The sequence below is a fragment of the Brachyhypopomus gauderio genome, unplaced genomic scaffold, assembly GCF_052324685.1.
Source record: "Brachyhypopomus gauderio isolate BG-103 unplaced genomic scaffold, BGAUD_0.2 sc44, whole genome shotgun sequence".
NCBI classification, from domain to species: Eukaryota; Metazoa; Chordata; class Actinopteri; order Gymnotiformes; family Hypopomidae; genus Brachyhypopomus; species Brachyhypopomus gauderio.
The window spans coordinates 2,351,193-2,374,671 of NW_027506870.1; the positions used below are offsets into that span (position 1 = coordinate 2,351,193).

At 41.4% G+C, this 23,479-nt stretch overlaps 2 protein-coding genes across 10 annotated transcripts in view; one reads left to right on the forward strand and one right to left on the reverse strand.

Moving 5' to 3' along the window:
- LOC143486076 (NACHT, LRR and PYD domains-containing protein 3-like) overlaps nt 1-23,479 on the forward strand; it is a 322,134-nt gene that overhangs the window by 189,728 nt on the left and 108,927 nt on the right. The window lies entirely within an intron of this gene.
- LOC143486058 (uncharacterized) overlaps nt 2,771-23,479 on the reverse strand; it is a 46,770-nt gene continuing 26,061 nt past the window's right edge. For all 9 annotated transcript variants that reach the window (XM_076985845.1, XM_076985844.1, XM_076985843.1 and 6 more), the window contains 2 exons: nt 3,779-3,825; nt 2,771-3,652 (listed from right to left, as the gene is read on the reverse strand). In XM_076985845.1, the coding sequence (XP_076841960.1) occupies nt 3,081-3,652; nt 3,779-3,825 (619 nt within the window). In that variant the 3' untranslated portion in view covers nt 2,771-3,080. The remainder of the gene's footprint in view (nt 3,653-3,778; nt 3,826-23,479) is intronic.

Genomic DNA, 23,479 nt, shown 5'->3' on the forward strand with positions numbered 1-23,479 from the left:
GCGCAGGTGTACAGAGTCGCGCACTACGGTCACGCCAGGCAGGAGGGGGGTAAAAACTTTTCTACTGTCTGCAAATCTGAAGGCGGAATGAACCGCAAGTCAATCAAATGACACCGCCGTCATCCATCCAGCGCTGATGAGCGCCAGTGAGAATAATATTTCGGCCACAAAACAGATAGCACGCGCGTGTGTGGTTTATTATGATTTGACGGATTTTTTCCCCAAAAAAATCAAATGACGGAAATCCGTCGTAGTGACGGAGAACTTTAACCCATGCACTAGTGTCAACGTCTTCAGTGAAGAGGTGACTCCGGGATGCTGGCCTTCAGGGCAGAGTGGCAAAGAAAAAACCATATCTCAGATTGGCTAATAAAAGAAAAAGAAAAGTGCTATGGACAGACGAATCGAAGTTTGAGGTGTTTGGATCAAACAGACGAATATTTGTGAGACGCAGAACAACTGAAAAGATGCTGGAAGAGTGCCTGACATCATCTGTGAAACATGGTCGAGACAATGTAATGGTCTGGGGTTGCTTTGGTGCTGGTAAAGTGGGAGATTTGTACAAGGTAAAAGGGATTTTGAACAAGGAAGGCTATCACTCCATTTTGGAATGCCATGCCATACCCTGTGGACAGAGCTTGATTAGAGCCAATTACATCCTGCAACAGGACAATGAGCCAAAGCATACCTCCAAATTATGCACAACCAATTTAGAGAAGAAGCAGGCAGCTGGTGTTTTATCGGTAATGGAGTGGCCAGCGCAGTCACCAGATCTTAACTCCATTGAGCTGTTGTGGGAGCAGCTTGACTGTATGGTATGAAAAAAGTGCCCATCATCAACCCAATCAAACTTGTTGGAGTGGCTTCTGGAAGCATGGGGTGAAATTTCTCCAGATTACCTCAGCAAATTAACAGCTAGAATGCCAAAGGTCTGCAATGCTGTAATTGCTGCAAAGGGAGCATTCTTTGACAAAAGCCAACTTTAAAGTAGAAATTATAAAAAAAAAAAAAACATTATTTCTAACCTTGTCAATGTCTGGACTATATTTCTATATTTCATTTTGCAACTCATTTGATAAATGAAAGTATGAGATTTCAGGGAAAAATACAAAATTGTCTAGGTGACCCCAAACTTTTGAACGGTAGTGTATACTGATATATACCACTGACCAGAGGTGGGTAGGAACGCGTTACATTTACTCCGTTACATTTACTCAAGTAGCTTTTTGGACAAAAATGTACTTGTAAGAGTAGTTTTAATATGAACGACTTTTACTTTTGTTTGAGTAAATATGTGCTGAGAAAAACGTGACTTTTACTCCGTTACAATAGGATTTGCGCCGCGCGCTACCGTTACTTTCGTTTTGTAAATAATTCGTCTTTTCTGTGAGAAGACTGACCAACGTCTCGTCACCTGAGTATGAGTGACCAATCAAATGAAGCCGGTCAGTCACGTGATCACATAAGCAAACTTTCTCCACCGGTAGCAAGAAAGTGACAGAAGAACCTCCCGACAGCATCCCTGACCTCATACAGCCAATGTTACAGACCTCATCTGCCAAAACGTGTGGACATTTCAGCCTACAAGAACTCAACTTTTGAGGAAACACGATGCGATAAGTTTGCCGTATGTATAATTTTGTGTAATGTTATATCGCTGAGGTATACGTTTGTATAATGTAATTATTAAATGTAACGCAGTGCAATACTAAAAACCAATTCACACTCTGAGTGTACACACTAGCAATATATGATGATTTAGTTGAACCAAAGTTTGCTACAAATTGATTCAGTTAGCGTCAAGTTGTAGCTACACATATTGGCTGACAGTCTCATCAGTTAGTGCCTTTGTGGAACACATTAAAGTTACACAGGCCTAATAATTAAGAACAAACAAAAATACAACTTATTTATAATAAATTATTTTTATCATTAAAAGTCATTGTTTCCAGTAATTCAATTTCCCATGATGTCATTTATTGACACGAGACAGTACTCATGCATTTACTCACTACTTGAGTAGCTTTTTATCAAAGTACTTTTTTACTTTTACTCAAGTAAATTTTTGGTTGCCTACTTTTACTTGAGTAACATTTGGTTCAAGTAACAATACTTTTACTTGAGTAAAATTGTTGAATACTCCACCCACCTCTGCCACTGATATGGTTGGAGATAGAGGGATAGTGAAACTTTTGTTTCTTTCCTTGTTTGAACACAGTCCAGGCTCTCTCCTCCAAGTAACACACGGGGTTACATTCTGATTTTGTTGTATATAGTCGTGGTGGTTGTTTCCTACCAGGGTGTCTGTGGTTGTTATTATTCCTGGGTAATAAACCTAGTAAAAACATCAGTATTATTTTTTGTATCTATTGGCTGTCTAACACCAAATTATTTGTATTGTTGCGCACCCCTCCATAGCCTAGACATGAGCTTACCCCATGGGTGTGTAACCATATAATATGCCAACTCTAGAGGCCTCCATAAACACGAATCTTCTTAAGTCTAATTCTTTGAACAGTAGCCTCTTAATGAATCTAACCTTTGTTGCTAAGCCACTTAATATTCTAAATACACTTATTGATCTGAACATGTGCCCTGGGCCTCGCTTCTCACTCAGTTTTGATGCATGTCCAGGTTTCAGCTGGTGTATGAAAATAACACAAGCAAGCTATACTGAAAGATAACCAAAGTGTGTCACATGATTTGAAAAGATGCCTTGTCAAAAACAATCCCAATTGTTAGATATTTGGCAATGAAGACGTTTATTTATGTATGTAGAGACACCATAGCTTAGTTTTTTTCCGGTTCTACAGCAGACAGTTCAACATTACAGAGGAAGTCTGGGAGTTCTCTCCTCTTGACCATGATACCTGGTTCACAGGTAATCACCATGGCATAGACAAGTTACAGAAATGTTAAGAAAATAATTCAAGTTCAAACTTAATATAGAACAGAACTGGAAACTGGAATCACAAAGCAAAACATATGCATATATATTTAGTTGCCCATTAATTCTTCTTAATGGATTGTGTGTGTGTGTGTGTGTGTGCATGCGTAGAGGAGTGTGTTGGCCTGAAAACTCAGATGTTATTCTCTCCCACACACACAGAGGAGTTGTAATTCCAAACCCCAATCCCTGCATAGAGAGGCTGAGTGAATGTGGAGTGGAATGTGTGTAAGTGTGTGAGTTTATGAGTGTCAGAGGAGACGCTATAGAAGGACAGAGTGCCGATGGGCCAGTCCACATACACTCCTATTCTGTTAGAGCTGGAAGGGGCAGATATGTCAGTTTCCTTCTTATTATGACTGAAAGAGTAATTGTTATTAGAGCAGTAAAGACACCAGGACTTTACATTCAATCCAAACCAGCAGTCATCACTGCGTCCTTTCCTGCTGATTTCTTTATATGTCACTGCTATAGCAGCACCTTCACTCAATTCAGCCTCCCAGTAACAGCGTCCACACACACTCTCTCCACACTCACTCCCACCACACACACACTCTCTACTCAGCACCTGAGGACTTTGACAAAATCTGTCTGGATGATCAGGATACGACTGCTGCAGTTTCACACGCGTCACCTTTCTGTTCCCCTCAGACAGAGATAGTTGTGTGTATGCTGTGTTGGTGTCCAGTGTGAGCTCACACGCATCTGCATACAGAAAGTGGGATTAGAGAAGAGGATGCACAATACATCTACTGAGTGTGTGTGTGTGTGTGTGTGTGTGTGTGTGTGTGTGCGCAAATGTGGACATTATACTGGAAAGAGTGAACCTACATTTTCTTAGTCCTGGTTTCATTCTGGTCATCCCTGCATGTTCCACACTAAAGAAGAAAATAGTACACAAACACACACAGAATTACTCAGAACATAGGTTAGAGTATATAACAAACACACACAGAATTACTCAGAACATAGGTTAGAGTATATAACAAACACACACAGAATTACTCAGAACATAGGTTAGAGTATATAACAAACACACACAGAATTACTCAGAACATAGGTTAGAGTATATAACAAACACCCACAGAATTACTCAGAACATAGGTTAGAGTATATAACAAACACCCACAGAATTACTCAGAACATAGGTTAGAGTATATAACAAACACACACAGAATTACTCAGAACATAGGTTAGAGTATATAACAAACACCCACAGAATTACTCAGAACATAGGTTAGAGTATATAACAAACACCCACAGAATTACTCAGAACATAGGTTAGAGTATATAACAAACACCCACAGAATTACTCAGAACATAGGTTAGAGTATATAACAAACACCCACAGAATTACTCAGAACATAGGTTAGAGTATATAACAAACACCCACAGAATTACTCAGAACATAGGTTAGAGTATATAACAAACACCCACAGAATTAGTCACAGCAGGGGTTCACAACCTTTTGCAACTCTCAGACCACTTAATCCACCAAAAAATGTTCAGTGGCCCACCTGAACATTTAAATAGCCATTTAAAATGTAAAACACATACAGCTCATTAATGCAGCATTGATTGAATCTTGATTGTGTAATCACACAATCAAGTGAACAAAATAAACATGACATGTACAGCATTTTTATGACTCACCTAATAAGATGGCTGAAATTTGATTCCAAGTACATTAGGTCTATTTTTCCATGGACTCAAACACAATGATTTTACTCAGACTAATCACACTAATTTAACGCCACTAGCTTGCTAATCCACTGTGACGGTACAGCAGTGTGTGTGTGTGATGTCACTGTTGTTGCTGTTGTTTCCACACCCTCTTGTTAGCCTCTTGTTAGCTATCCCCTGTTAGATGTTTCACCTGTTTCTCATTCTCCCCTCATTAATGTGTTTATTTAAATATTTGTGTTTTGCCCTCTGTTGTCAGTCTTTGCATTTGTAAGCCAAGCCAAGGCCACTTTATTTATATACACCTTTCATACACACTGTGTCATGCTACAGCCCCTGACCCCGCCCCTTTGGGCGTGTGTTTATGTTGTCTATGTCTAGTCGTCTGTGTCTGTGGATCTCCGTGGGTGTGGTTGTGTTCATCGGTCTCACCTGTGGCTCGTCTCGTGATCACTCGGGGCTTATGTGGTCTGTCTATTTAATGTGCGTTCGTGCAGTGTCCTGTGCTCTTTCTTACTTTCTTCTTTTTTTCTCGTCTTTGTCAGAGTCATACGTGTTGCTGTGTGATTGTTACGTCGTGTTTACGTCGTCTGCGTCTACTCGTCTGCGTCTGTGGATCTCCTTGGGTGCAGTTACGTCTTGTGTTAATTTGTCTCACCTGTGGCTCGTCTCGTCATCATGTGGGGTTTATGTGGTTTGTCTATTTAATGTGCGTTCGTGCGGTGTCCTGTGCTCATCATTGTTTGAGTCAGACGTGTGAGTTAAGTGTAACTACATGTGTAAGAGTCATACGTGCGCTGTCTGCGTTACTTGTGTGTTTAAAATAAACGTGACGTTCGTCAGTCGCAAGGATTCCTGTCTTGTCCTTCGCCTCGCACCCAGCGTCACATTGGGGAGGTCATTGCCCACAAAATATAATACATAAAAAATTTAATAAAAGATAAAATAATTAAAGATTAAAAGATCAAGATAAAAGAATTAAGAAATAAAGATAATAATAAAAATCAATAAAACTGGAAACTAAGAGAAGATAAGAAAATAAAAGATACATAAAATAAATAAAATAGGCTACATTTATAGTACCAACAGTGACCAAAAGCAAGTCGAAAAAAGTATGTTTTTATCTTGGATTTAAAAGATATATAATATTGGAGCTCTTCTCTTCCGACAACTGGTTCCATATAGAAACAGCACAATAGCTAAATACTGCCTCTCCTTGCTTAGTTCTTACTTTGGCAGGACTAACTGATTAGTTCCTAGTGACCTAAGATTTCTGTCTGGCTCATAGCTCTGCAGCATGTCAGATAGATGTCAGTGTATGTCAGTGTATACACTGGTCCTACACCATTAAGTCATTTATAAACTAGTAGTAACACCTTGAAGTATATCATGTTTTGTACTGGTAGCCAGTGTAGGAACTTCTCACTTAATTTCTTTTGCTCCTAGTGAGAACACCAGCAACTGCATTTAGAATAAGCTGTAGCTGTTTGTCTTTTTTGGGAGTCCTAGGAGGCCATTACAGTAATCTATCCTGCTAGAGACAAAAGCATGAATGAGTTTCTCAAGATCTGCTTTTGTCAAGAAATCTCTGATCTTGACATTCTTAAGATGATAAAAGGCTGACTTAATTACTGACTTCACATGACTGCTAAAAACTGAGATCAGAATCCAGAGGTCATAGTGGGAAAAATTCCTGAGCCTGAACTTTTTCTGAGCGGGGGGGGGGGGGGGGGGGGTGGAATGTTAGTGTACCATATTTAGAATATTTAATAATTAATCTTTAAATTAATTAATAACAAATAAGTCAGGTAATCATTATAGTGAAATAAAAAACTAATTTCTATTATGCTGTAACTAATTTCTATATGCTGTAACCTAAAGATTTAGATTAGACACAATATGTTAAAAACAGGCATGATTAATTATTTATTCATTACTGTAAGTAAATTATAGGATACCAGACAACTCAAAGAAATTATGCAAATAAAGTTTAAAAGAATTACAAGTTTTATGATTATAGTTAGTTTTTATATATAAAATTTAATAAATTTAATAAATATTTTGTGTTGGTTTATTAGGACATACATTTTGTGCTTTTGTTCATGTATTACACCTTACACCATAAGGCGGCCAGGATCAACCAGATTGTCTGACCACCTGTACCGGCTCAAAAAAAAACACTCTTATATTTCTGATAAAAATTTAACTTAATCAGAATAAAGATAAAATACTGAATTTATCTTGTATCTACCTCTGAAGCTCTTCCGATGTCTGAAATACAGGCGTTCCCCGGGTTACGACGTTGATCCGTCGTAAATCAATTTTCTGTGTAAATTGGAACATACGTACATACTGTACGTAAATAACATACTATACGCAGTTATCCTATCCTAATGCTAGCCTTTTGGCAAATACCTTTATCCATAGCTGCGTTTAACTAATCCTGACGCCACGCACACCAAACACCAAGTTCCGTTTACGACGCAGAACCACTTAGGTCCAAACGAGGCTTTATACAGTAAATGGGAGATGTGTAGTAACCACGAAAAATCGTAACTTGGGAACCTCGTAAAGCTGGGCGTACACCGTGCGATTTTTGGCCCATTTTCAGCCGATTTTTCACTCGTGCGACTATTTTTGCGATCAGGCCGAGTTTCGGCTCAATCGTTTGTCGTGCATCGTATAGTTTGCGCAGGTAAACGAGGAGCGATTCACACCTCACGACCAACTCCCGATCAGAAATCGCAGCATCGCAAGAATATCAAACATGTTTGAAATTCAAATCGCTCCTCGTGAGAGTATTGCACTGTTGAAGCAGCTCCACGAGCCGACTCTCCCTGCGATTTAGTCATACAGTTTGAGCTGGAGCTGAGTACACGATTTAAAATATCGTACAGTGTACGCCCAGCTTAAGGATCATATTTCGGCCTCAAAACAGATAGCATGCGTGCGTGTGGTTTATCATTATGATTTGATGTATTTTTTCCCCCCCTCAAATTTTTTTTTTCTCGCGGACATGTCGGTACGCCGGAATTCCGGCATGGCGCCTAAAAACTATCAGGCCTGAGAATCTATTAATACACCTTGGGTACGAGCTAGCTCTTTCGAGTGTAGAGTTTTTGAGTCTAAGTAGGCAGCTAGTGTGACAGGCAGGGTGAGCGAAATAAAATGGAAGCGATCACGCTAAGTCTCAGGGAAAATGTATGATTTAATAGAGAAAGTGCGCAAACCAAAAACCCGTGACCTGATCCGAAATAAGGATATAATAACCAGCAGTCAACTGGTAAAAAGACAAGACAGATATAGGCAAACAAACGACCCTCAGGTAAGACGGATCACGGGCTCCGCCCACTCGAGTGACGAACACAACGCAACAATTGACAGGACAGCTGCCGCTGTAGAGGGCGACCAGTAGGGGGCCCGCCGTACTGTGACAGCTAGTCTGTGCCTTTCATTTACCATTAAATAATGTCACGTTTTATTCACATTATTTAATGGTTGTTTATTTTCAAAACACCCAATCTTAACGTCTTCGGATTCTCTCATGTTTCGTCCTGGAATTACAAGAGGCTCATATTTGTTAACGTAATACAAGAGAACTGTTCAATCAGACAGATATTTGTTGTGAAATGAAGTAGTTACAATTTCAAGCATGTTCAAGTACTTTAGCCTAAATTCCAGCACTTTTCAAACCTGAAACACAAAGCACCATTAGAGTTGGTCAGGTAAATGTTCCTTCCCCTGTTTTTGAGGGGTGTTTCTTATACTACCACATATCGTTTCGGACAACACTGCAAAGAATGCAACACGCCAAGTAGCCTCCGCCGTTCGCGCAGGTTTGTGGAGTCGCGCGCTACGGTCACTCGCGAAAGTATAATCCAGCCAGGCAGGAGGGAGGCAACTTTTCTATGTAATGTCCGAAAATCAGAAGACGGGATGACACGCAAGTCAATCAAGTGACACCGCCGTCATCCATCCAGCGCTGATGATCCAGTGAGAGGATCATATTTCGGCCACAAAACAGATAGCGCGTGTGTGTGTGTGGTTTATTATGATTTGACGGATTTTTTCCCCCAAAAAAATGGGGAAATGATGGTAATTGTTGTAGTGACGGAGAACTTTAACCCATGCTCTAGTGCACAGGTGTCAAACTCAAGGCCCGCGGGCCCGCCTGCGGGCACACGGGAGAGAGAGACCCCGGACAGCGCCCCACCTGTAAAGGAGCGCAGGTCCAGGGGAACCAGAGGGAACAGAGCGCCTCCCCCCCAAGATGCCCCCGCCCCCCCCCCCCCCCCCCCCCAGGGGCCAGCGGCAAAGCCACGGCGCCATGCGCCCGGAAAGCCACCCACCACCCGGCAGGGCCCACCTCCCGCCGAGGAGCACCCGGCCGCCCCATACCACCACCGCCCAGGGGAGCGGGCCAACCGCCCCTTCGCCCCATACCCTAGATCTAATATTAACGCTGGGTATCGACGTAGATAATATAAACATACTCCCGCAAACCGTAGCAATCTCCGATCACTATTTAGTCCAATTCGATTTTCACCTTAACATAAATACCCGCCCGTCTCCTCGGCAGTGTATAAAGCGCTCGATAAATTCATCAACAGCAACACAGTTTATTGAAACCCTCCCTGACTTAACTGCTTTAGCCCACTCGCCATCCGATCCAGGAGAGTTAGATAGTCTAACCGACTACTTAGAGAATACCTGCAGATCAGCTCTAGATATAGTAGCTCCACTAAAATATAAAAAGGCTAGATCCAAAAAGCTCGCCCCGTGGTACACTGCCCAAACTAGAAACTTAAAACAAATAGCACGTAAATTAGAGCGGAAATGGCGATCTACTAAATTGGAAGTATTCTACTGTGCCTGGAAGGATAGCATTATTGACTACAAACGGGCACTCACTAAAGCACGCTCAGCATACTTAGCCTCACTGATAGAGAAAAATAAAAACAATCCTAGATTTCTTATCTAGGATTTCTTATCTAGGATTATTAGACAAAATATAAAACCCTTTATTAGCAATACAACTGGTATGTCATCTGGTTTGGTTGATATTGATTTAAATTACATACCGGGAGAAAAACTTGATGTTTTTCATCCACTCCCAAAATCAGAATTAGAGAAAATAATTTCTTCCTTAAATTGTACTACCTGCACACTAGACTCAGTTCCCTCAAAGTTATTAAAAGAGGTATTACCAGCTGTAACTGAACCTCTTCTAACTATAGTTAACTCATCCATTACAATAGGTCACATGCCCAAATCATGTAAATTAGCAATTATCAAACCTCTGATCAAGAAACCAAATCTTAATCCGACTGTGCTATCTAATTATAGACCCATTTCAAACACATCATTTATATCTAAGATCATAGAAAAAGCTGTTGCCCAGCAATTATGCCTATATCTGCATAGGAATAACATATTTGAAAAGTTCCAATCTGGTTTTAGGCCCCATCACAGTACTGAAACAGCATTAGTTAAAGTAACAAATGATCTCCTCCTTGCATCAGATCAAGGCTATGTATCACTGTTAGTGCTTCTTGATCTTAGTGCAGCTTTCGACACAATTGATCATAGGATCTTGCTAGAAAGGTTAGAACGCTGGGTTGGAGTCTCAGGCACAGCCCTTTCATGGTTTCAGTCTTACTTAACAAATCGCTATCAGTTTGTAGAGCTCAATAATATTTCATCCAAACGTACAATGGTTAAATATGGGGTCCCGCAAGGCTCCATCTTAGGACCACTATTATTTACATTATATATGCTACCATTGGGCACAGTTATAAACAAACATGGTGTCAATTTTCACTGCTATGCGGATGACACTCAACTTTACATATCAGCCAAACCCGATGACAAACTCAGTTTAGGAAAAATTGAGGCCTGTGTAAGAGATATTAAATGCTGGATGTCTCTAAACTTCCTACAATTAAATGAGGACAAAACAGAAGTTCTCCTTGTGGGCCCTAAGGCCGCAAGACAGAAAATTCCAAATTTAATGCTTAATCTTGCAGACTATCCCATTACACCTGGCACAGTAGCCAAAAACCTAGGCATCATACTCGACTCCGACCTATCATTTGATAAATATATAGATAATACTACTAGGATAGCTTTTCTACATCTCCGCAATATTGCCAAATTAAGAAATGCATTATCACAGGATGATGCAGAAAAATTGGTGCACGCCTTTGTTAGCTCTAGACTAGACTACTGCAATTCACTACTGTCAGGATGTTCAAATAGGAATCTAAATAAACTTCAAATAGTTCAAAATTGGCCTGAAAATTCTTGTTTCTCACCTCATAGCTAACTTAGTATGTGTTTAAATCCATGTAACCACAGTTTTCAATTTCAGGGTTTCATTTTTTTGGCTCCATGTATGCCGATCGTTGACCGGGCCGGGGGGGCGGGGGGGGGGGGTGTTTGTGTGTATCAAACCTTAGACGTCAGATGGACGATAGCCTGTCATTCATCCACTACTTTTTACACAGACTTATCAAGTGCAAATTTGAAAATTAAACTATAGATTGAACCCTGTAAAACCATAACAATGCCCAGAACAATGACTATAACAATGATCATAACAATGCCCAGAACAATGACAAGAACAATGCCCAGAACAATTACCAGAACAAATACCAGAAAAATGCCCATAACAATGCCCATAACAATGCCCATAACAATGACCATAACAATGACCAGAACAATGACCATAACAATGACCTTAACAATGCCCAGAACAATGACCAGAACAATGACCAGAACAATTACCATAACAATGACCAGAACAATGACCATAACAATGACCATAACAATTACCATAACAATGACCATAACAATGACCTGAACAATGACCTGAACAATGACCAGAACAATGACTATAACAATGCCCAGAACAATGTCCAGAACAATGTCCAGAACAATAACCATAAAAATGACCATAACAATTACCAGAACAATGACCATAACAATGCCCAGAACAATGACCAGAACAATTGTTTGTGTGTGTGTAAGCTATAAACATCGAAAAACATGTGTGGGTATATGTATGTGGTGTGGTGGGTGTGGGTGTATGGGAGTGTGGATTGGTGTGTGTGTGTGTGTGTATGGTAGGTGTATGTGTGTGGGTATATGTATGTGGTGGGTGTGGGTGTATGTGTGTGGGAGTGTGGATTGGTGTGTGGGTGGGTGGGTGGTTGGGTGTGTGTGGGGGTTTGTGTGTGAGTGTGTGTGTGTACGTATGTATCAATATTCTGTGGGAAAGTTTGTATTCCAGATGGAGAGGGCTTGGGTAGGGTGTGTGTGTGTGTATGTGTGTGGGTATATGTGTGTGGTGTGGTGGGTGTAGGTGGGTGGGTGTGTGTATGTGTGTGGGAGTGTGGAATGGTGTGTGTGGGTGGGAGTGTGGATGGGTGTGTGGGTGGGTTGGTATTTGGGTGTGTGTGTGTGTGTATGTGTGTGGGAGTGTGGATGGGTGTGTGTGGGTGGGTTGGTATTTGGGTGTGTGTGGGTGTGTGTGTGTGTGGGAGTGTGGATGGGTGTGTGTGGGTGGGTTGGTATTTGGGTGTGTGTGGCGGTTTGTGTGTGGGAGTGTGGATGGGTGTGTGTGGGTGGGTTGGTATTTGGGTGTGTGTGGGGGTTTGTGTGTGGGAGTGTGGATGGGTGTGTGTGGGTGGGTTGGTATTTGGGTGTGTGTGGGGGTGTGTGTGGGAGTGTGGATGGGTGTGTGTGGGTGGGAGTGTGGATGGGTGTGTGTGTGTGGGAGTGTACATGGGTGGGTGTTTGGGTGTGTGCGGTGAGTCACACCTTTTATGTGATGGGAGCAACAGCAAGTATTCTATGCCGGGTCAGTGGTGACCCGTAACACCATGAAGGGTACTTTTGAATTTGAGACATTTTAAAATTTACTAAAATTATAAAAATGCCTTTATTGTGTTAAAATAGCTGTTTCTGAAGATCTCATGAAATCCTATTCCAATACAAAAAAGCAAACAGTACTTTTTACACACCTGAACTTTGAAAACGGGTCAAAATTGACCCCAACACAATATAAGGGCTAAGATCACAGGGTGCTGGTCTGTTATTAGTTCCACAAATTAACAAGGTAACAGCAGGGGGAAGAGCCTTTTCTTATAAGGCCCCCCAGCTTTGGAATAATCTTCCTAAATGTGTCCGGGACTCTGACACAGTCACAATCTTTAAATCTAGGTTGAAAACCCACTTATTTAGTCTAGCGTTTGATAATTAATATCCCCCTTAGATAAAGGTACAGATCCAGGGGTTCATTGATGAAGGGTTTTATGGTAGACTGGGGTGCTGGTGCTGTCATCCTGTCACTGCTCGTGGTCACTCAAGTTTGTTGACAGTGCAGTGGACGGATGCCATTGTCTCAGAATGCCCCCAAGCCTATGTTACCTTCTGGTTCTGCCTTTTTTAGCTAGGCTGTAATAATTTAACTTAGTGCCGGAGTTGCTTCCACACTCCAGAAATGTTTATAATTTTACCTGTCCTGTACATGTCCTCATACAGAGCTAATTTTCCGTTTCATTTCTCCACATGGCTGCCCGCCTGCTTGAGGAATAATGAGATGAGGAGAGACAAGCGATCCATCCTGGGCCGGCCACCTCCTGCCTAACCGGATGCCTACACCATGATGGACATTATTACATCTTTTATATTCTGTCTACATTCTGTCTATATTGTTGTTGTTGTCATGGTGACCGGTGTCGGCCAGAGGAGGATGGGTTCCCCCCCTGAGTCTTGGTTCCTCTCAAGGTTTCTTCCTTATGCAAAAAAATTAGGGAGTTTTTCCTTGCCACTGTCGCCTTTGGCTTGCTCACTGGGGGCTAGGACTCGGCACTTGTAAAGCTGCTTTGTGACAACAACTGTTGTAAAAAGCGCTATATAAATAAAATTTGATTTGATTTGATTTCTATATCGATGCGATTTTCCCAATAAGTGTAATTGAGAAATATAAATAATGATCTCAAAATGTCCAGGAAGAGAAACATCGATGCAGATGGAATGATGTTTCAAGAAAGATGGGGAAGCGATGTTTGCGCTTCAAGGAGAAAAATGGGTATGAAGCGGTGGCGGTTGTCAAAGAGTACAATATACGTCAGCATTTTGCGACCAAACACGGAGCTAAGTATGCCAAAATTAGCCATCAAGAAAAACAACAAATTGTCAAAGAATTAAAAAGCAAACTGCGATCGCAACAGAATGTGTTCACCACAAACGAAACTGCAGTAAAATCTGCTTCGTTGTGGCTGAATAACGCTTAAGTCTTTTTCAGAGGGAGCATTTTTGAAGCACAATCACTATTTTCAGTTATTTGATATTTCAAGTTTTGAACAAAGTAAATGTGATATATTTGATAATTTTTTCTTTATTCACTTGGATAGTTTGATCGTTGATTGATAGAGTAATGTGTAACGTGGCTTGCGCCACGGAGCGAGGAGACGGACACAAATGCTGAGATGAGCGAGATTTAATACAAGGAATACCAAAACCAGAGTCGATAACACAGGCAGGGGTCATAACAGGCAAGCAATCCGGACACGAAACACGAACTGACATAACTAAGGACTTGGAAAACAAACATGGGTAAAACGCAGAGTAACGAAACTAACAGATAACACAGGGCGACTGGGCAGCGATAACAAGACGTACTTACAGACAGGGTAGCTCGCATGAACAAGGTGACACGTAAACAGAATATACAAAGTAGACAAACAAAACCACGGATCACTAGACTGGGGAATGACGGGACTTAAATACATAGAACTGAAACAAGGAACAGGTGATAACAATGACACGGGCGTGGCAATAAAAAGGGAATCACGAGATAAACGAGTGGGGCGGGATCAACAGGCACGGAAACACAGACACAAGGGAACCTGGAGTGACAGCCAAGGGAGGGGGCGAGGCCATACGTGACATAATGTGGGTTTCATAACCTAACAAATTTAAAGGATTTATGTTATAATAACAGCAACAAGCTAATATTTTTTTACATTTACGCAAATATATCTGTAATATTTGTAACTTGAATAAGTAATAAATTCAGAGGTATTTAGCATTAAGGAGTAGTGGGTAACGATTATGCTGATGTGGCCTGCGGTGAAAATGAGTTTGACACCCCTGATCTAGTGGGTCTCACCACTCTAGTGGGTCTTATCACCAAAGGTGACGAGACCTATTACAGGAAGGACGTCACTCTTCTGACTATGTGGTGCAAGAACAACAATCTCCTGCTAAACATCAACGAGACCAAGGAGATTGTTGTTGACTTCTGGAAAGGCAACACACAACACTCACCCTTGACCATCGACGGTGCACCTGTGGAGCAGGTAACCAGCACCAAATTCCTGGGCGTGCACATCAATGAGGATCTCTCATGGACCACCAACACATCACTGGTGAAGAAAGCACAGCAGCGCCTCTATTTCCTGCACAAGCTCAAACAGGCAAGGGCCCCTCCATCCATCATGACCACTTACTATCGAGGCACCATTGAAAGCATTCTCTCCAGCTGCATCACTGTGTGGGGAGGAAGCTGCACTGAGACCAATAGGAAGGCACTGCAGCATGTTGTGAAAACAGCTGGCAAGAACATTGGGGCTCCACTACCATCCATACAGGACATATACACTACCCATACATATACACTACCCATACATATACACTACCATCCATACAGGACATATACACTACCCATACATATACACTACCCATACATATACACTGCCATCCATACAGGACATATACACTACCCATACATATACACAACCATCCATACAGGACATATACACTACCCATACATATACACTACCATCCATACAGGACATATACACTACCCATACATATACACTACCCATACATATACACTACCATCCATACATATACACTACCCATACATATACACTACCATCCATACAGGACATATACACTACCCATACATATACACTACCATCCATACAGGACATATACACTACCCATACATATACACTACCCATACATATACACTACCATCCATACAGGACATATACACTACCCATACATATACACTACCCATACATATACACTACCATCCATACAGGACATATACATTACCCATACATATACACTACCCATACATATACACTACCATCCATACAGGACATATACACTACCCATACATATACACTACCCATACATATACACTACCATCCATACAGGACATATACACTACCCATACATATACACTACCATCCATACAGGACATATACACTACCCATACATATACACTACCATCCATACAGGACATATACACTACCCATACATATACACTACCCATACATATACACTACCATCCATACAGGACATATACACTACCCATACATATACACTACCCATACATATACACTACCATCCATACAGGACATATACACTACCCATACATATACACTACCCATACATATACACTACCATCCATACAGGACATATACACTACCCATACATATACACTACCCATACATATACACTACCATCCATACAGGACATATACATTACCCATACATATACACTACCCATACATATACACTACCATCCATACAGGACATATACATTACCCATACATATACACTACCCATACATATACACTACCATCCATACAGGACATATACACTACCCATACATATACACTACCCATACATATACACTACCATCCATACAGGACATATACATTACCCATACATATACACTACCCATACATATACACTACCATCCATACAGGACATATACATTACCCATACATATACACTACCCATACATATACACTACCATCCATACAGGACATATACACTACCCATACATATACACTACCCATACATATACACTACCATCCATACAGGACATATACATTACCCATACATATACACTACCATCCATACAGGACATATACACTACCCATACATATACACTACCCATACATATACACTACCATCCATACAGGACATATACACTACCCATACATATACACTACCATCCATACAGGACATATACACTACCCATACATATACACTACCATCCATACAGGACATATACACTACCCATACATATACACTACCCATACATATACACTACCATCCATACAGGACATATACATTACCCATACATATACACTACCATCCATACAGGACATATACACTACCCATACATATACACTACCATCCATACAGGACATATACACTACCCATACATATACACTACCCATACATATACACTACCATCCATACAGGACATATACACTACCCATACATATACACTACCCATACATATACACGACCCATACATACAGGACATATACACTACCCATACATATACACTACCCATACCAGTGGGGAACCGTCAGGGCCCTCTACGCCCTCTCAGAGGGCCTAAAATATTCTTAAAGCATTATATATATAATTATCCAATTTTATTTTATCTACTTACAGTTTGACATTCGACATCTAAACAATTACAAAAATATAAGCAAATAAAATATTCACCCGTGTCTATTCAATCTGTGTTGGAAGGTGAGGGGTTGAGTGGAAGCCTGTGAGCCTGTGTCTCCCCCTATCAGGACTGTGATGCCCGCTGTTCGTTTACAGAGGGCCTGGCAATTATAATTCAGCGCAATACCAGTTTCAAATGACAGCAAAATTGACCAATCATATCTTCTCTCTTAGTGGGCGGGCTTAACTGTATGATAATTTCCGCCCGCTGTGGCGACGCTAGCTGTCGTTAGCACCATCGCTAGCTAGTTTCGATTCATCCCTTTGACGTCCTCGTGCGCGTTGTTTACATATTCCGCTTCCGAGAACCACGGAGCTGTGAACCTTATTTTGTTTGGAAACTTATTTTGCTTAAGATGTTATCTAGTACAGATATTATTGTTTATTGCGTTTTTAAAGCTGTACTGTCGTCTCAGTTTTTCTTTATTTAGTTTATTAAGAAAGGAAAAAAAAAATTTCGGGGGGGAGGGGGGGGTAGCGGGCCCAGGTTTAAAGGTCACGGTTCGCTACTGACCCATACATATACACTACCATCCATACAGGACATATACACTACCCATACATATACACTACCATCCATACAGGACATATACATTACCCATACATATACACTACCATCCATACAGGACATATACACTACCCATACATATACACTACCATTCATACAGGACATATACATTACCCATACATATACACTACCCATACATATACACTACCATCCATACAGGACATATACACTACCCATACATATACACTACCCATACATATACACTACCATTCATACAGGACATATACATTACCCATACATATACACTACCATCCATACAGGACATATACACTACCCATACATATACACTACCATCCATACAGGACATATACATTACCCATACATATACACTACCCATACATATACACTACCATCCATACAGGACATATACACTACCCATGCATATACACTACCATCCATACAGGACATATACACTACCCATACATATACACTACCATCCATACAGGACATATACACTACCCATACATATACACTACCATCCATACAGGACATATACATTACCCATACATATACACTACCCATACATATACACTACCATCCATACAGGACATATACACTACCCATACATATACACTACCCATACATATACACTACCATCCATACAGGACATATACATTACCCATACATATACACTACCATCCATACAGGACATATACATTACCCATACATATACACTACCCATACATATACACTACCATCCATACAGGACATATACATTACCCATACATATACACTACCCATACATATACACTACCATCCATACAGGACATATACATTACCCATACATATACACTACCATCCATACAGGACATATACACTACCCATACATATACACTACCATCCATACAGGACATATACATTACCCATACATATACACTACCCATACATATACACTACCATCCATACAGGACATATACACTACCCACCTCACTCGGAAAGCAATAACGATTGCGAGGGATAAAAGCCACCCTGCACACAGTCTGTTCAACATCCTCCCTTCTGGGAGAAGGTACAGAAGTCTTCGTTCCAACACCACAAGACTCAAAAACAGCTTCATTCACCAGATGGTAAGGATGCTGAATTCCCTTCACTCAGCCTCACCCGGACTATTATGGAAATATTCCCCCCCTCCACTTCACACATGCACACAAGAAATTTTTTTGCACTTTAATGCCTCTTGCACAAACAAACATTCTGGTGCTGCTACTGTGACTCAATCAACCTTGTTGCTAATGCGATCCATTTGCACAAACACTATTTATTTTTTTATTAACAATTTCTCAGTGTGAAACACCAACTCAGGACTACTTATCACTATTTATTACAACCACGTATCTATTTTATTACATTGTATTCCTGCATACTGTATTTTATGTCCTAAATATGTTGAAATGTCTGTTGTGTCAACACAGAGAGAAAGTGGGAAATGTAATTTCGATTACTTTGTATGTGTAAGAACATGTGAAGGAATTGACAATAAAGCCTACTTTGACATTGACTTTTGACAGTGCATTAAGAAAAACTAATTAAATAAAAAAATTATTGTTACCAGTACTAAATTGTGGCATTTCCATGATTAATTTACGTGGTGATGAACGAATCGCAGCCTGATTTGTGAGCAGAGACAGACTAATATCTTTTGACAATAAAAAGGAAGCGATCACGCCAAGTCTCAGGGAAAAAGGATGGTTTAATTGAAAAGTGCACAAACCAAAAACCTGTGACTTGATTCAAATGAAGGATATATAAGAAGTATTGTTAACCTTGTAAACCCTGTAAAGCTGCTTTGCGACAACTTGAGTTGTTAAAAGCGCTATACAAATAAACTTTGATTGATTGATTGATTGATATAATGACCAGCGCTCAATTGGTACAAAGACAAGACATATATAGACAAACAAACGACCCTCAGGTGAGATGGATCACGGGCTCCGCCCACCTGAGGGACAAACACAACACCACAACAACAGGACAGCTGCCGCATTCTCTCTTTTGGGTTTGCAGTAGCATTTCTCTATGGTGCTCTCTGTTCACCTGAAATAGTTTTAGCTTTGAGTGGAGTAATTTCATCCATTCATTTTTGAGTTGAAATTGTGCAGCAAATAATCAACAGATCCAGATGATTCATATGGTTCATATGATTCATATGGTTCATATGATTCATATGGTTCATATGGTTCATATGATTCATATGGTTCATATGGTTCATATGGTTCATTAGATTCATATGGTTCATATGGTTCATATGATTCATATGATTCATATGGTTCATATGATTCATATGGTTCATATGATTCATATGGTTCATATTATTCATATGGTTCATATGATTCATATGGTTCATATGATTCATATGGTTCATATGGTTCATATGGTTCATATGATTCATATGATTCATATGGTTCATATGGTTAAGCTGTTCTGTCATTGATTAACCTCATCTTACTCACACTAGGCACGGTTTGCTGGTTCCGTGCTGGGGCCCGGTTATCCCCCCTCCCCACTCCACCTCTGGCCTGCACTCACACTGGCTTCAGCAACCCGGCCCGAGCACGCTTACGTCATCACAACGTGACTTTATTTGGAAAAAAAGCGCGCTCGCACAACACTATGGAGTTCACGATTCTCTTTTTATTGTATTTTTGGAGTCGTTTTGGGAGTGCAGAAACACGGTGCAAGCACAGATTTATCGATAATTTAACACAACGATTGTCTGCTAATCGCTTTGCCGCTATGACTGTTTAACGTGAGCATCGCATCACTGACGTCATGTTTGAGTTCCAGCGAAATGAACCAATCACACGAGGCACCAAGCGGGCCCGGGCACGGATAGCGCTCACACTAGAAGCAAACCGTGCCCGAGTCCACATGAATCCGAGTCCACATGGTTAACTGATCCGGGCCCGGGCACGGTTGGAGCGCTCACACTAGCCAAATGAACCGTGCTTCGGCAGGCAACCGTGCCCGGGCCCGGATCACAGAGCCTAGTGTGAGTACGCCCTAAGACTGACATGCCGGGTCATCCGTTTTGTTGAGGCCCAATTATCAAAGAACACACAGTAATGATCTGATAAAGCTACATCTTTAACAGAAACTGATATGTTGAGATCTTTTAAAATAACCAAATCCAGAGTGTGACCATGACGATGCGTACTCCCAGCCACATGCTGAGAGAGTCCTTCAGATTGTCAACATGTATATTCAAATCCCCAACAATTCTAAAATGGTTGAAATCAATGGAAATGAGAGATAGCAAATATGACAATTCATCAGTAAAATCTGCATTGTACCTTGGAGGCCTATAGATAGTTATTAGTAATATTTTTGGGATGCCGGTCAGAAAAAAGGATGTCATATAACCAAATGATAACTGCTTGCATTGGTAGGGACCATTAAATAGAACAGCTATATGTCAAGGTGAGGGGGCCGGGTCGCCACCAGAGGGCGCGCATCCCAGCCAGCAGCTGATCCCAGCACGCAACCACTCCCACAGTCACAATCACCAGTATACTGAACACCTGTTTCTTATTTACTTTGCTCTTCTTAAGCCCGCAGGTCGTCTGGTCCAGTGCTGCACATTGCCGCTACATGAGCGTCTCTGGATCCAACGTGTCCGTCACTGCTTTCCCTACCTGCGTGCGCGCTAAGAGCTTTACTGGTGTGCACTACGAGCTTCCCTTTGCATCACTTTCAATGTGTGTGCTAAGAGCTTTACTGGTTTGGTTGCCATGGACAATAAACATCTTTCTGTTCAACCCACGTCTCCGGCTGCCTCTGTCCCAACACCACCAGCATCACACTATACTTAGCATCACACTATACTCAAACCGTTGGCTTGAGAGACATTTATTAACTTGAAGATTGGCAGTGCTGAATTCAATCATTCTGGTTGTGGGAGTATATTTATTTAACCATGTTTCAGTTAAAAACATAAAATTAAGCCCATGGGTTATAAAAAAATCATTAATAAATGTGATTTGTTTGTCAATGGCCTAATATTAAGAAGAGCTGACTTAATATCTATTGTGCTCTGCATCAAACACTATGGCAAGTACAACTGACTTCACTGCTGTAACAGCAGGGACCCAGATAATATCAGTGTGGCAAACTATTTGAGCCAGAGGTGACCTCTTCCACTACAACAGATGATGGGTGGGGGTCCTTCTGGTGATGGGACAGAGAGACAGTGGTTGAGGAACCATAGGTTCTTAGAAGATTGTCTGAGAGATGGAGGTGGGGATGAGGCAGTAGATGTGGGTGGAGAGGGAGTTGGACAGATCTTACGCTGGACCTGAGGACTGGCCAACAAGGAGTGTGACAACCTTGTCCCAGCCAATACCAGCTTCTCCACTGTTGCTGGGAGGTTCAGGTGGGGTGAGGGGGCAGTGGAGATGGAGGAGAGTGAATAGACCTCATCGTCATGACTCTCATCCAAGGTCTGCAGCTCTGGTAGTGCGCCCCCACAGTGGGGGATGGATGTTGAGGCTCTGGAGCGATAACACCAGGTGGTGGAGAAGAGTCCTTGGGTGCTTGTGCCTGTTTGTTATCACTGGTGGGGGTGAGAAGATTGCGTACAGCGAAAATCAGGTTCTGTGTTAAGGTATGAACACCCCTCGTTTGTATGAAGTCCACCACGCCTAAACAAATCCCTCTTTCAAAAAAACAGGTTGAAGTTGTCAATAAAGTTCAAGTTCTTCCTGTGTATCTGAGGTTCTGTAGTGGTTCTGTAGTGTTAACTTTAGCATGACCATTAGTAGCGGAGTTTGAAGACAATATTGCAGAGCTATACATAGCATCATTGACTTAGATATATCATTGACTTAGAACACACATGCACGCACGCACGCGCGCACGCACACACACACACACACACACACACACACCTGCATAAACAGGTGTATTATCTTTTTCTTGACTTGTCTCTCATTTTTGCACACACACACACAAAAATGCACACACACGGTAACAGTTCATTTCTGTTCAGACACAGGAATGTAGCTTAGTCATCGTCACTGCTAGGCTGAGAGTGGTCCCAAAAATACCCAGTCAAAGGTGCTTCTGTAATCAGAAACTGATCATTGATGATGGTGGAAGCCACTATCACACAGACTCCCCAACTCACACTAAACCCAAAGCCACTATCACACAGACTCCCCAACGCACACTAAACCCAAAGCCACTATCACACAGACTCCCCAACGCACACTAAACCCAAAGCCACTATCACACAGACTCCCCAACTCACACTAAACCCAAAGCCACTATCACACAGACTCCCCAACTCACACTAAACCCAAAGCCACTATCACACAGACTCCCCAACTCACACTAAACCCAAAGCCACTATCACACAGACTCCCCAACGCACACTAAACCCAAAGCCACTATCACACAGACTCCCCAACTCACACTAAACCCAAAGCCACTATCACACAGACTCCCCAACTCACACTAAACCCAAAGCCACTATCACACAGACTCCCCAACTCACACTAAACCCAAAGCCACTATCACACAGACTCCCCAACTCACACTAAACCCAAAGCCACTATCACACAGACTCCCCAACTCACACTAAACCCAGTACTGCACAAGAGAGTCTACAAACAGGGTTATTAAGCAGGTGGATCTGTCAGAAACACATAAGGAACAGGTGAATGTGAATATGGCCTTAAGTAGGTCACAAACTAATACACACGCACACACATACGCACTTTGTGCTCCAAC